Source organism: Haemaphysalis longicornis, unplaced genomic scaffold (genome assembly GCF_048455015.1).
Source record: "Haemaphysalis longicornis isolate Haplotype H1 unplaced genomic scaffold, Haemaphysalis longicornis Haplotype H1 scaffold_1, whole genome shotgun sequence".
Classification (NCBI taxonomy): Eukaryota; Metazoa; Arthropoda; class Arachnida; order Ixodida; family Ixodidae; genus Haemaphysalis; species Haemaphysalis longicornis.
Genome location: NW_027526203.1, coordinates 330,143,836 through 330,157,676, shown reverse-complemented (window position 1 = coordinate 330,157,676; position 13,841 = coordinate 330,143,836). Strand labels below are relative to the sequence as shown.

Below are 13,841 nucleotides of genomic sequence, written 5' to 3'. Positions count from 1 at the left end.
ATATGCCATGTAACAGTAAAGGATTGCCAGGGGAAGATGCACTGCTTTTGTATTTACAACACATATGCACACCTGCCTGCAGGTCTTTTTCTTCTCATGAAGGCATGAGGAATTTTGGGGTCACCTCGCGTCGGGTTCTTCACTTAACGGGGTGCATAATGCTCTTGCATTATGCATTCGTGTTTGAACTTAAAGGCTGATAGGCCTACTTTCAGCTTGTTCAAATGCAGGCTTCAACGATAGTGGATGGCTGCAAATTAATTTTCACTAACAGGAGGTGTTTAATATCACAACGAAAGCTCTCGCTTCTACCTGTGTTACTTCGATAAGAGCCCCCTAGCTCTAACTTAACCCACAAGCCCACGCTCAGGGGGACAAAGTCTCAGCCACTGAGCTGCTTTCTGTGTATTTATTAATAAAATGACACAGGCTCGGTTTCTGAAGACATTTACTGCCCTGAATTTTCTTTTTGTGCTTACTACAGCACGAACAATGAGAAATGACTTCCTGTTTGGAAATTGGACATGTTACACATGGGATACACGATACTCTTCCTTTATACAGTAGAAAAAAATTTTAAAAAGTGAACTCCATCATGATGGTCACCATCCTTCCCAGATGCTCCCTGGATGCTTCAGAAGGAAGTGTAGTTATTCCCACCAATCATGTTTCCACCCATGGAGCCACCGCCATAGCTTCCCCCTGAAATAAAGAAAAAAGCAATGAAGAAACTATTACACGCACAAAAACAAAGCCTACCTTGGATAAAGCCTTGAGGCAAAACCTTTGGTTTAAAAATAATCCCTGGCCACGCATTTTGCAACCTACTGCCAAATCATCCTGCTATGTGTTCATACTGTGAGTGACGTTATGGCTGAACATTTTTATAGCATTGTACTGCAAAGCACATAGCATGCACATGCAAGGAGAAGTAAAAACATGGAACCACATCACATGCATAAATCTTTCGAGACTGTAAAAAGAACAAGACATTTCCATCATTGGTGAGAAATGATGTAATTAGGCGCACAAAAAGCAGATGCCTCAACAGTTTCGGCTAGCAGAAATAAAAACATTAAAACACGGCAGTGTCGTAACTGTTCTGCACGTAGAAAAAAAAAAGGAACAGCATTGGGAAACGTCTAAGGTATATGGATTCAATGTAGTAATAAGTTCGAAGACTTTCTACCCCATAAAACCTGAACTGAGAAGGGGACAGGGAAGCCAACTGACAGCTTGAGTGGCCGGCATGGCTGGGCAGTGATACTAGAATATCACGATAATATCTCGGAGATACTTTTGAGTATCTGTATTTCAATATACTTTATCTCCTTGAGTGGTGCTGACAAGCTTATCTGGCCCATTCTGCTGCTGACAACATGGCAGAAATACGGCATGCAGATTCCAGAAGCATTGAGAATACGTGACCAAGGATAACGTCGCATGGCAAACAAGTTCTTGCGGGGAACCGAAACTGACGTGGACAACTTTTTCTCCTTCCTTTGATTGATTGATACCCCACTCTATCAAAAAAATATTTAAAGGCTTTTATTTTTCTAAAGAAAAATAAAACTGACACAATCCCAAATGCGTATACATGGCCATTAAAAGCTTTGGACATTGTCTCAAAGACAAGTTCCCGTCATTTTGCATCCCTGTTAAAAGTTTTGCAGCAACCGCAAATGTCGCATGGGACTCTTCTTCATTCAGGCTTTCTAAATAAAATACTACATCAGAGACCAGATAAATGATGAAAATCATGCTTATTTGAGCCAGTCTATGCAATGCAAACCCAAACAGAACTTTGACAAATTCACTTCAGTGTCCCTAGAAGAGGGTAGATGTACATTTTTTTTTGTTGTTCGCCATCAGCTAATACGGCCCGGTTTGAAATCTGACAGCGTGTAATAGCCCTAATCCCTGCAACCCTGCATGTACGAGTATCTTGTTCTGCTCCAAATTGGTACCTACTAAAATTTCAGCTGAATCTTCCCACAAACTAAGCACAGGGATTTATTTTGCAGCCATGTGTCTCTCTTATGTTAACTGGGATTCAATAAGCGGATCTTCAGCATTTCAGAACTTTTTTTTTCTGGGTGGGGTGCAATTAAACGAGCGAAGCCACATTATAACCGCACTAACAAAGATTGGTGTCCTTTAACTTTGTTTCATAAGGTTTTGTTGTAGCTTGTTGACAAAATACAACTTTGTCAGTTTGAAGTAAGCAGCCTCTGGTAACCCACTCAGCTGCACTAGTGGTAGGCACAATACATTTTTTAACCGGAAAAGAAAAACAAAGCACAAGAAAATTATTTCACACTATAGTGAAATATGTTGTATTCGGGAGGTCGCGCTGATCCTCTGGCTCAGAGCACTGGGATGCGTTAGGCTACCCCAATCCAAGCAAGAGACGTTGCTCCCCAACCGAACGCTTACTAGATTTCAGGGCAGCAGGTGAGTGTGGGGCCGCGCCGCGGCAGTAGGAGGAGCCTCCTACTTGCATCAATAGGGCAAAGCGCGCTGGTGGCGCCATTTTCAAACAGGTGCAATCGCGTTACGAGCAGCCGAGTGGGCCTTCAGGAGATGTTTAGGCTTACCGCCACGGCAGATATTTGATGGCCGCTCTCATAAGGGGCCCAAATTACAATTTGTACTGCCATTTTCAGCCACATTATTGGTTACTTTCGTGCAGGTCGAACTTTATTTGAGGCTCCAAGGCAATTTGGGAGAGTGGTAACAAGCAGTAGCTCAAGCTACCTGTGCCACTTCTCGGCAGTCACCTGCGCGCAGATGGCACCTGCGGCTGTGTCAGCGCATCCGTACTGTGCACTTTCGTGTGAAAGGCAAAAAACAACACGGCTGAGTAAACACTTGACGACGACTTGCTAAGCATCGGTTCGGTGACAGTAAAGTTGGAGGAATTGTCCACCTCGGCAGACTGCGGGTGATCGCGGCGGCGCCTGGTGCCATGTGACCACTTGCTTCCAGATCTCGGTGGAGCTCCCATTTCGGAGTCAGCACTCGGAGGCACTTAAGAGTCGGAGGACAACGCTCTGAGCCGACCACCAGAACATACTTCAAGTGCTCAACTTTGACAACCTGTATGCAGAGCCGGTTTTCAGAGTGCTCTAAAGCGACCACCCAAATACAGCATTAATATGGGCAGGAGTGAAGTAATATGGGCCAGCACTAAAAATTTAGCAGAAGATGTGGGGATAAGATGAAAAACGACCAAGAGATCATTTGTCCCATGTTTGGATTGCGCACTTTTTTATTCTGGATGTTCATAAAGCCTCCCCCACCAAACAGAGAGAGAGAGAGAGAGACCATTGCAAAGTGCCATAGAAAAATGTTTACCTCAGCTTAGATGACAAAACATTTCCAGAAGTTAACAAAAAGGACAATTTTCGGATTGCCGTATCTCCGGAATGACGCCCCTAGGCGCTGCCATTTCGCTATTGCTAGACCGGCCAAGTCCTCAACCTTGCACTTTCTGTTCCCTTCTCTTATCCAAACACTCGAAAAAGAAACACGGTGAAATGAAGAAACCGATAGATTTCAAAGCACGATCGGCTATCCAGCAGTGCTCGCTGAAAACGGCTCGTGATTGGGCTTTCCTATGGCAACAAAAATGTGGCCGCCAGAAGGACCGGCTGCTGCGTGCCTCAGGTGCGCAGTGCACTTTGCCAATGTTTTCCTTGGTTAAAGGCTTCACTGTCTGCTCAGTTCCCATTCAGTTGTTCTATCTGTTGTAGCCATGAATAGTGATGCTATTGCTGCGACAATGCTTGAGCATGTGTGCCAGATAACGGGAAGTTGTGCAGCTTGAAGGACACCGAAAACAACGTGGCGCCCGCGACGACTTCGCCATGGTTTGTCCTTGACTGTGAAATGCAATGCGCGTCTTCAACCATGATTCGTGAAGTGACCATTCGGACTCATTCCGATGTTATAGAACGCCGAGTTATTGCTGTATTTGACAGCGAGCTCGCCGATCGACACGCCAAAAGTTGTGGCGCATGCTGCATTGCTCCGACGTGTTCGGCCAGCGCCCAATAGTGGGACTGGTTGCTATTGCAAGTGAACGATAATTGATGTATGTGAAGTGAAATTTAATGCCAAAAGTAAAGCGGGTAAACGTAGCAATGTTACCCAAATTATGATAATGGTGAACATGCGCGTCGGGGATTTTGAGGGGAGGTCTGGTAGGGTGCAACGAGCCACAACCTTGCTTTGGGCAACTTTTGCTGTGGCTCTACACTTGTTCGTACAATAAAGCCTGGGATAATAAAATATTATTGTCAGTGTTTAAATTTTAAATGACAAAACAATATCTTGAAATTGCAGGGATTTCTAGTTTAATATTTTCAATAAAACAGTACTTAGTCTACTCCGGCAACGATTTAAAATAAGGACTCTTTAACAAATCTCCCCTTCATAAGAAAATATAACCAAAGCTTATATTCTTGGAATGTAATGCAAGACTGCCCTGTGTGCATTTCTTGTGCTGTTTTCAAATATCCATAGCTATTGAATCACCAAGCTGCTAGTCACTGGGCTCTGCAAGTCCCTGTTGAAATATAGGTTACAGTGCCCTACCGATACGACAGTGATCTAGTGAATTTTATGCGCCAGATTCCTCTAATTCAAGGCCCTTCTGTTCCAGCAGGCTGGAGGTGATGAGGGTATTTAAGCGTGAAAGACAAGAGACGCTTAGAAATGCCAGTGTACATCGAAGAGAAGAGACTTACTTTGTAGACCAACACGGTGCTCAAAATGCAGCCCCACTTCATTTGCTCCATGCATGGCTTGAAATAATCCCCCACGAGGACAGTGACACCAGTAGCAAACAATGTAAACTTACCTCCAAAGCGGCCACTGCCAAAGCTGCTGGAGCCAAAGCCACTTCCTCCAGTGGCCATTGTACCAGCAAAAGCTGGGGTGCCAGAGGCTGACCCAATGGGGCCCACTCCATTGCCAAAGCCACCAGCATTGGCACCAGCGTTCAGGCCACTTGGTGTAGAGTTCAGGAACAGCTCAATGTAACGATGCTCTGGAAAAAAAAACATTGGCAGCATTTAAGAACCCAGAGAAAAGACTTCCCCTTCCACAACCACGCTGCTCATTGTCAAAGGTGCCTTGTAAGAAAACTGAAAACGGGCCATGACCAGCAGACAAGAGAGGCACCATTCACATGCAGACTGAGCCGTTAGTCCTCAAATGAACGCCATCTCTTGATTCATTATGATGGGATACCGCCGACAAGTGTGCAGGCCTGCACGCATGGCCCCATCACTCACGCATGTGGGCCTTGTCCTTGCTCATTGCCTTGACCGCTTCCTCATGTGTGGCAAACTCGACGTCACATTCACCAGATGGACGGCCACTGTCTTCATAGATGAGGTGCACATTTATCGGATTCATGGGCTGGAAGAACTGTACAGAGGAAGCAAAAACTTGTCAGATGCATGCCACTGGCCGAATGCGAAGTACTTTGTGGAGGTTAAAATTTGCACTGTATTGCACAAGTAATATTTCAGCTGTGGCCCTTACAGTGGGTACCATACAACAAGGTACACCGCAAACACACAACTTATTCACGGATTTCTTTCTTACAGGGGTGAGACAGCTTAATCAGATTTGGAGTAGTTTTTGGAGCAGCGAAATCTTGATTTTGGAGCAGCAAAACCTTGATTTGGAGCAGAAGAACGTCATTTATTACAGCACCTCAGGAGCCAAAAAAATCAAATTTTTGGCGACTCCAAGGAGAAAAGTGCACTTTTTAATCAGTTTTGAACGTACATAACACTGAAACAGCATTTCAATAAAGGTTTTTTTCTATTCCACTACCCTTTCACAAACCATTTTTAAATTCTGAGGCTCTATGCATAGATAGCGTGGAGCGGCGTTGGAAATATTGAATTGAAAAACTAAGCAATTGCAAAGCATTTTTAAAAAACTATCATGTGAATTCAGACGAAATTATTTTTCTAATCCCAGACTGGGCTTTACGCACAAGTGCAGAGCCACGGCAAAAGTTGCGCAAAGCGAGGCGACAGTCGTCGCACCCCACCAGCCCTCCCATTTCAATCCCCAATGTGCACGTTCACTACAATCGTAATTTGAGTAATGCTGGTATATTCAGCCACCTCCCTCTTGGCATTAAATTTCACTTTAGATAGATGAACTTTTATTACCAACGTGCAATAATAGCCCGATGTAGCCTGCGCCGCCACTTCTGCAGTGTCGATCGTCCCATTCCCGCCGCTCGCAAGCTCGCTGTCAAATAACTGAGCGTTTTAAAACACCGCAACGAGTCTGAAACTTACTTCAAGCACGCACCGCGCCTCACACTCAAGGCCGAAACTCGACGAATTCGCGGGCACCATGTTTCTGATGAACTCCAGTCTTTCGAGCCGCGCAACTTCCCGCAACAGACCAAACGACTAAATGTAAACCCAGCCACCCTCATAACCAAAACCACAGTAGAAATCGGCGAAGAGCACTCTGCCTGAACCAAGAGCAACTGTTTCCCTCGGCGGCCATATTTCCCAATCTTCTCCACACCAAGATGGCGGCGCCCCGTGATGTCGTTCCGGAGATACAGCGCTCCGAAAATTGCCGTTTTTTCATCAACTTGCACAAGTAGTTTGTCACCTCAGTACACATAGGTATTTTTTACAGGACTTTGCAATGGTTTTGGATGAGAAGACTTTAAAATCTCAGAATGTAACATGTGCGACCCGACATTGTGGCTTTCAAAACTACTACCTCGGGGAAAATTTATGCGGGTTTTTTATTATATGATCAATCGATTAAACCTAAGGGTGCTGGAAAATTATGCCGTCAGTAAGCATTTTTCCCCCGCGAAACTGACGGGAGCGTTAAAATCAGACTATTTTGGAGGAGTTCAGCGCAATTTTTGCGAATTTCAAAGCTTTTGGAGCAGCCCAGCGCAGGAAAACACATTTGTATCTGAACTGCGCAATATGCGCAGCTGTCTCACCCCAGTTCTTATTACCTGCCAGTTGCCATGGCCTGGTTCAATTTGTGTGATCACATGTGCCTTAGCCCCAGAACCAAATGTGTGTGTGTAACTATTGTTCTGCCCAGAATTGGCCACCACTGAAAAAAGGTTTTCAGTAGAAGTTGAACTTGAGAGCAGGTTTTATTTCGCACCGATAGCGAATCTCTCATGATAACAAGAACACATGAGGATTGTCTGATGGTGCAATTTATAAAATGCACTGTGGATGTTTTCTTCCTGGTGGGGTGCACCTGAACAGGTTAAACACTGTTGAAACAAAACTAGCTATCACTGCCAATCCACTTTTTCTGACAGCCCACCAGATCATCCGAACTTTCCCGTGCCAGCAAGGTGAGAACACCTGTGCCCCTGTTCACTCAACTGGTTTCAGCTGTTTGAAGAAAACACATCTTATTTAAACAGCCCAGAGACATAAAACCAGATCACAGAAAATGGCGTAGTTTTAAACCTAAAATATTTCGCGGCTCAAGCTTCCAACCAATGGAAGGTTCTCATTCTCCCCTAGGTGTGGCAGGGCAGCTGCATGCCGCAGGAAGCAGGAATTGAAAAAGCAACGCAGCAACATAAGCAAGTTCACATTTCCCTTTTCTGCAATCAACTGCAATCCCAGTCTCTCCAAGGAGGCACTGCAGTTTTCGTTTGGAGGCGATGAACATTTCCCACGTATGGTGTTCAAGTATTCCCAAACATGCCCAATACAACCACCTCAGAGGCCAGAAAACACTTGCTCTCACCTCAAAAATGTCCCGCTCAGTGGCTCGGAACGGCAGTCCTCTCATGTGCACAAAGTGGCCAGTGGCTGAAAAGCGGCCCCCACCACCAGAGCCACCTGAAAAACACGAGCTTGGCTGCCCCTCAGCTGCACATTTTGTTTTCCCTGCAAAATAAATACTTTTCCACCTCTAAAAAGCAGCTGGAAACAAATGATTGCCCAGCTTTCCAAAATGGGTTTCCCATTCAACTGAAGATTGCGGGCCACAGCTTTCCGAAATGGGTTTCCCATTAAACTGAAGATTGCAGGCCTTTCCACTGAGTAATACCCTCGGCACGTAACGATGTGAACAGCCTTCATGCAAACTTGTTTGCTGGTTACGTTGTCTGGTTTGACCACACTGGTGACGACTGCGGTGACGACTGGCAAACTCGCAGAATTGAAATGCATTAAACAAGAAAATATCTCAATGCTCTTCAAATTAAGAATGTCACCATTCCAATAAAGCCACAGCAGACATCATAGGCAGTGGCAAGTCGGTGCCAGACCCACATCCGAGAAGATGGAAACATGGCAGAGCTTGGCAATTGACAAGTGACAAAGCTTCAAGGAAGTCGCACCACCTCTTCTGTGCCTGTCAGCCAAGTGTCCTTTAAGCTCCCACAATGGAAAGGCTGAGGATGGCAAGAAGCACAAGCATACCAAGTGTAGTGATGTGACTGGTCCGAGTCATTTTGCAGCAGCAAAATGGGATACAGCAGCAGCTGAACACAGCATTTCAGGGGAACTAGACAGGCTTGAGAAGCACCAAAAAGCGCACTTTTGAGGCTTAAACAGGCTGTCATAAGAAAACTCACTAAATCACTGAAACGTGGTTTTGGTCGCATAAAAAAACTTCACGAAATATTTGCATTACCTACACCGTCCATCCAACCTCAGATTTGCACATTTGTTGTCAGGCTGTTCCAAGTGAAATGGTCTGCTCCAGCTGACAAACCTCTACAGAAGTTTTTTTTTGTTTCAAAATGTTGAATCCAAATAAGTAAAAAAGGTGGTCTTCAGAGATGTAATTATTTTTAAGTTAAATTTCCCTTTTCCCTGGAATCTGAACTTCGATTGATTGATTGTGAGGTTTAACGCGCCGACGCAACGCAGGCGATGAGGCGCGCCGTAGTGGAGGGCTCTGGATTAATTTTGGGATCTTTATCGTGCGCCGAAATCTCGTACACACGGGCGTTTTTGCTTTTCGCCTCCATCAGAAAAGCGGCCGCCGCGGCCGGGAATCGAACCCGCGACCTCGTGCTCAGCTGGAATCTGAACTTCTCCCATCATCATAATCAGTTTTACCCCAGTCCCGCGGCAAATCTAACGTCATTGAAAGTGCATGACATTAGCTGTAAATGTCATTCAGTCCGGCCATGCAGGTCTACACGACAAAATAAATGTTATTTGGTATTGATAACATTGCAGTAATAAAACTCGTAGAATTACAGGATATTAATGTAAACACGTTTAATATTTTAACCTTTTACTTTTCAAAAACAAAATGTAAACGCTTCAAATGAAAATAGCTTAGCTTTCTTTTGGGTGATGCTTACACCACAAACCGAAACAAGTGAAAAATCTTCAGGCAGCAGCAGCAGACAAGGTGGAACTTTGCATAAGTGGTATCTTCTTAACACACCCTCTATTGCGAGGCGCCAAAGGGAAAAGGCTCGCCGGTTCAAGGTCACTCAGTGCGTAGCCAGCTGCCATCATGGATAGACGACGCCAACGAATCCCTCGCGCAACTGGACTAGCGTCACTAAATAAAGGCTTTTAGAGTATCAGCACTCTTTTCTCTCATTATGTGCCGCCGAGATTTTCATTGGTTGTTCGGCACCACGTGATTTTTTGTTTACATTTGGGCGCAGCCATTTTGTTTCTGGGCGCCTCTCCTCTCCCCCCCCCTGTGGCCGGTCACACTCTGGCCGTCACAACCGGCGGCAGTTTTGTTGGGTGAGATGGCAACACTGCAAGCCAGAAACAAAATGGCCCCCAGACGCTCCTGGGTGCACGAAGTGGTGGTACTCTTAAGCGTAGCTCATTTAGTGACGCTAGACTGGACTTTCATTGGAGTCGGTTTACGGCGGAAGAGAGAGAGAATTGCTTTATTGAGGTAAGGAGGCCAGATTCCCAAAGGCGAGAGGTAAAAAGTAGGGGAAAGAAAAATCTTCGCATTTCAAACATCGTTGCCGTTAAAACAAGGGGCTTTGATTTTTTTAGAATGCGACGAAACCTACCCTTAAAAAAAAAAAAAAAAACATGGTTGATAATCTAGACGTGATTAGTTCCAGTGAATGATAGTTCTTATCCTCTATGCCATTAGTTCATATTTAGACTGTCCTAACTTGCCTGCCCTGCCTGTGCAACATGAAAAGCGCGCGCAAATCTGAGAAACTTGTGAGAGTGGAGAGAGTGGGCCACTCGTGGCGAGAAGGTGGCGTCGGCAGACGTCATCTGCGCCGGGATTCCTTCTAGTGCTTTGTTTCAAGCGCGGTACTGCTTGTAACGAGGGCAGTGTTTATTAATAACTGCTGCTAAAATGCCCAGCACTTCTATTTATTTATTTTACAGAAAAAAATCTGGCAATTTCCACAATAGTATATTCGATGATATTACAATTTTTATGTGCCGCGTCCGTAGAAGAACATGTAAACTACGGCAACGCGCTTGACGCGTCATCTGTAGTGCTGCTCCGCAAGCTGCATTTCCTCCTGGCCAGACAGTGACATTAACGCGCCGCCCGCCCGCCCGCGCGGTCCCAGCCCAGTGGATTCCCCTCCTCAAATACTTCTTTCTCCGTGCTCACAGCTAATGTCACTGAATCTAAATGTTGTCAGATTTGCCGTGTGACAGGGGTACTACAAACAGCAATGCATAGCATATCCCGACCTATTCGAAACCAGAAACGGTTTTTTGTACCACATCATTGGTTTTGGCTTTCTACATGCCTACCCTCCCTCCCCCCCTTTACATGCACAACATACAAAGCTAGAACTATCATTGTGCAAAAGTTCGACACACAACCCTGTCCCAAGAGATCAGATACCAGGCATCCCCTGGAGGAAACTGCGCAAGGGGTGCTAAAGAGATCGCAGCAGTCCCTCAATGACACGACACTTGGCGACATTTTACTGAGCTAGCGGGAAGTCAACAACAGAAAAAGAACAGAGAGAACATGAATTATCTTCTTTCCTTCCCTGGCTTTTCCACCAAGCTTTCGTGCTCCGATGCACAAAAAGTAAGGGCTGCATGTACGCATTGCCAAAATGTGCCGCTTAAAGTATTAGAAGCTTGGGTAGTTTGTTTGTACAAATAACAAAAAGCGAAGTTTGGCACCGGTTTCGTGCACATTACCTAGAAATCTAACAGGGTTCCCCTCTCAGTGCAGTTTGGCACAACTGGTGCAGCAATCGCACCGCTGGTGACATTCAGTTGGGAATCTGACGCTAACGTGCTTCCCAGACTTATTCGATCCGTAAATGTCGATCAAGATTCTTAAGTAGCATCAAAGTTTGCCACTAAAGCCATTAATTTTTTATGTGCCAAAGGGGTTTAACGGACAATGCCTACTGTTTTACACTCATGTTTTACAAAAATGTTTTACACTTGTTACTCACCAAAGTCATAGGCATCCTCATCCACAAACCCTACAAAATAAAAAGGCACAATTTAGGGACAGCATCTATCAGATGAACACACCACCATTATCAAGCCCTTGACCTGAAGTAAAGTATACTTGAAGTTGAAGTATACCATACCGAAGCCAAATGGACAATATCTGAAAAACTTTAATAAGGCATGCTCTTACATTTAAACCTCCAAAGTACTTGCAATTATGCCTGCTAGATGCACTGGTTGGCCATTCACAGGCTTAATAATTAGGCCCCTTGTGCATTTAATGTCTGTAAATAAGTCTTAACCATTAACCCTTTCACCACAAAGAATGGCCTAACTAAAGATACTGCTCTGTGCACTTGCATTATGCAAAATTTTGGGGCATTCCCTTGTTCTCAACAATGGCCAAAACAAGAAAATACATAAGCTAATGGCTCTGGAGGAGACTGATCTGTAGCAAATGACAAAACGATTGGACCCACAACAGTTTTAGAATGACCCTGGACAATGTGCGTACTGAAACAAATAAGCAGTGAGGTACAGGCACAATATTCACAATGCATTACAAACTTACAAACAAAAAATGCAGAAATACAACCAAAGAAAACATGGTAGTTTTCCACAGCACAGCTAATTCTCTCTGTGAAAGTGATTTCTTTATGCCCTATATTTTGTTGGGGGTAAATTATGTAAAAACGAAGGGGGGGGGGGATGAGTCTGAAGCTGACCACGGTGCCACTAAGACGCCTTTTTGCAAAGAGGCAAAGCACTCACCGCGGAAGTTGCGCCCGCCACGGCCTATGCCATAGCGCGAGGGGCCGCCACCAAAGCGCTCAGCTCGGTCATAGGGGCCCGGCCTGGCAGTGCCCATGGGGCGCATCATCTTGGGCACCCCCATGCCAACGGCCGAGCGAATTTCCTGCAGACTGCTCTTGAAGATTTCTATGTACCTACAGGGGGGACAGAGATGGGTTGGCCACAACAACCGGGCCACCGGGGTAAGCAGCCGCTACCGGGCCCCGTCCACCACCCTCCCCGCAGTGCACACAGCTGCTGCAAGGCTCAAAGGGTCCAGGTTACACTCATCGTGCAGAGCGGGGGCCTGCCTTTGCCTCGGGGAGGACCACGTGCATGCAGGACAGGACCATCATCGGTCCCCGTGCAGCTCGACATCCCCGGAAGTCATCCCGTTCCAGAAACAAGGCAACACACCAATCGAAGCGGGAATGCAGCCTTTTAAAACCAAACCAAGGCTCTGCAAAGGCAAGCCCCCTCTGCGGCACACAGAATAGAATCTACAAATATAGAAGCTTACACTTTTTTTCTCTCCAGAAAGTAGAGATCGAAGCACAAAACCTATAGCTGAAAACTAGCAAGTGCACACTGCTCACTTAACTTACAAAGTTCCTCCCCCCTTTATCTTGTCAACTTCATTATACAGCTACTCCTGCTTCCAGGTATAGCTGTTTCTTTGTACTTCTTAGAGCTCCTCAATTCAAAGAAAAACTAGGCGAGAGACCATTCTCAATGCTGTGCCACAACCGATAGAATTCTTTGCACTGGGTAATGGCAGAGAAGCACTGTGTAAGTGAAACCTCAACTTGCAAAGGCTGTTTACACATGGCACCCGCAACAAAAGGACTACACAAGTTGGACGAGTTGCTACTAATTTATATTTGCAAGCAACCCATCGTAACAATAATGAAGAAATGACACGGGAGAGAGAGAATAGCGGGTAAGAAGTTGCCTAGGACGGGCAGAGAACGCTAAAAACATTGCACCTCTGCTTTGTGAACAGAGCAGTCTTGCAGCATATGAAATACACTCAATGCGATTACTTTGCCGTGGGAATGAATGCAGGTCCTGCAAGCAGGAACAAATGAGAGGCGAGGTGCTACTCAAAGCATGCATAGTGAAAGCACTGCTTTGATGAAGAAACACGGCTCGTCATAGTAACAATTGCACAGAAATTGCACAATTTAAGACAAAATTTCAATTCTCCTGCTAAATCGTGTTCCGTGACGTCAGCAATGACGTACATAGGGCAGTATTTGAAACGAATGTTACGTATGCCAACTTGGGCTGCACCGAACAAAACTCCTTTCAATGCTCGATTTACCATCTGTCCTCTACATGGTGCCACACTTATTGCGCAGGCCCACGGTCCGCACTCACTTTGTTTTAGACTGGATTTGCATAAGGCTTATTTTTGCTATAGTTGATAGTCATCATTTCGTGAAACACTGGGTATGCTTGACAAACAGGGTACGTAGTACTATGTCACTTATGCCAATTGGCCAGTGTCGTGTGAGACAACCACAAAGCGCCAGACTGCTGTGCAGCTATAACCAGCCCAGTGTGCACAGTACACCCTTGCGATTCCATGTTTACGCGTGCGTTCGTAACTTCCACTGTTTCTCC

At 45.4% G+C, this 13,841-nt stretch overlaps 1 protein-coding gene across 2 annotated transcripts in view; it reads right to left on the bottom strand.

The window, feature by feature from the left end:
- Positions 1-431: 431 nt before the first annotated feature.
- LOC144152196 (heterogeneous nuclear ribonucleoprotein H2-like) overlaps positions 432-13,841 on the bottom strand; it is a 28,416-nt gene continuing 15,006 nt past the window's right edge. Inside the window, exons 6-11 of one of the 2 annotated variants that reach the window (XM_077683428.1) lie at positions 12,195-12,370; positions 11,423-11,452; positions 7,783-7,925; positions 5,301-5,436; positions 4,865-5,053; positions 432-702 (exon numbers count right to left, since the gene is read on the bottom strand). In XM_077683428.1, coding sequence (XP_077539554.1) covers positions 635-702; positions 4,865-5,053; positions 5,301-5,436; positions 7,783-7,925; positions 11,423-11,452; positions 12,195-12,370 — 742 coding nt within the window. In that variant the 3' untranslated portion in view covers positions 432-634. The remainder of the gene's footprint in view (positions 703-4,864; positions 5,054-5,300; positions 5,437-7,782; positions 7,926-11,422; positions 11,453-12,194; positions 12,371-13,841) is intronic. The other variant, XM_077683436.1, reaches the window with a different exon arrangement.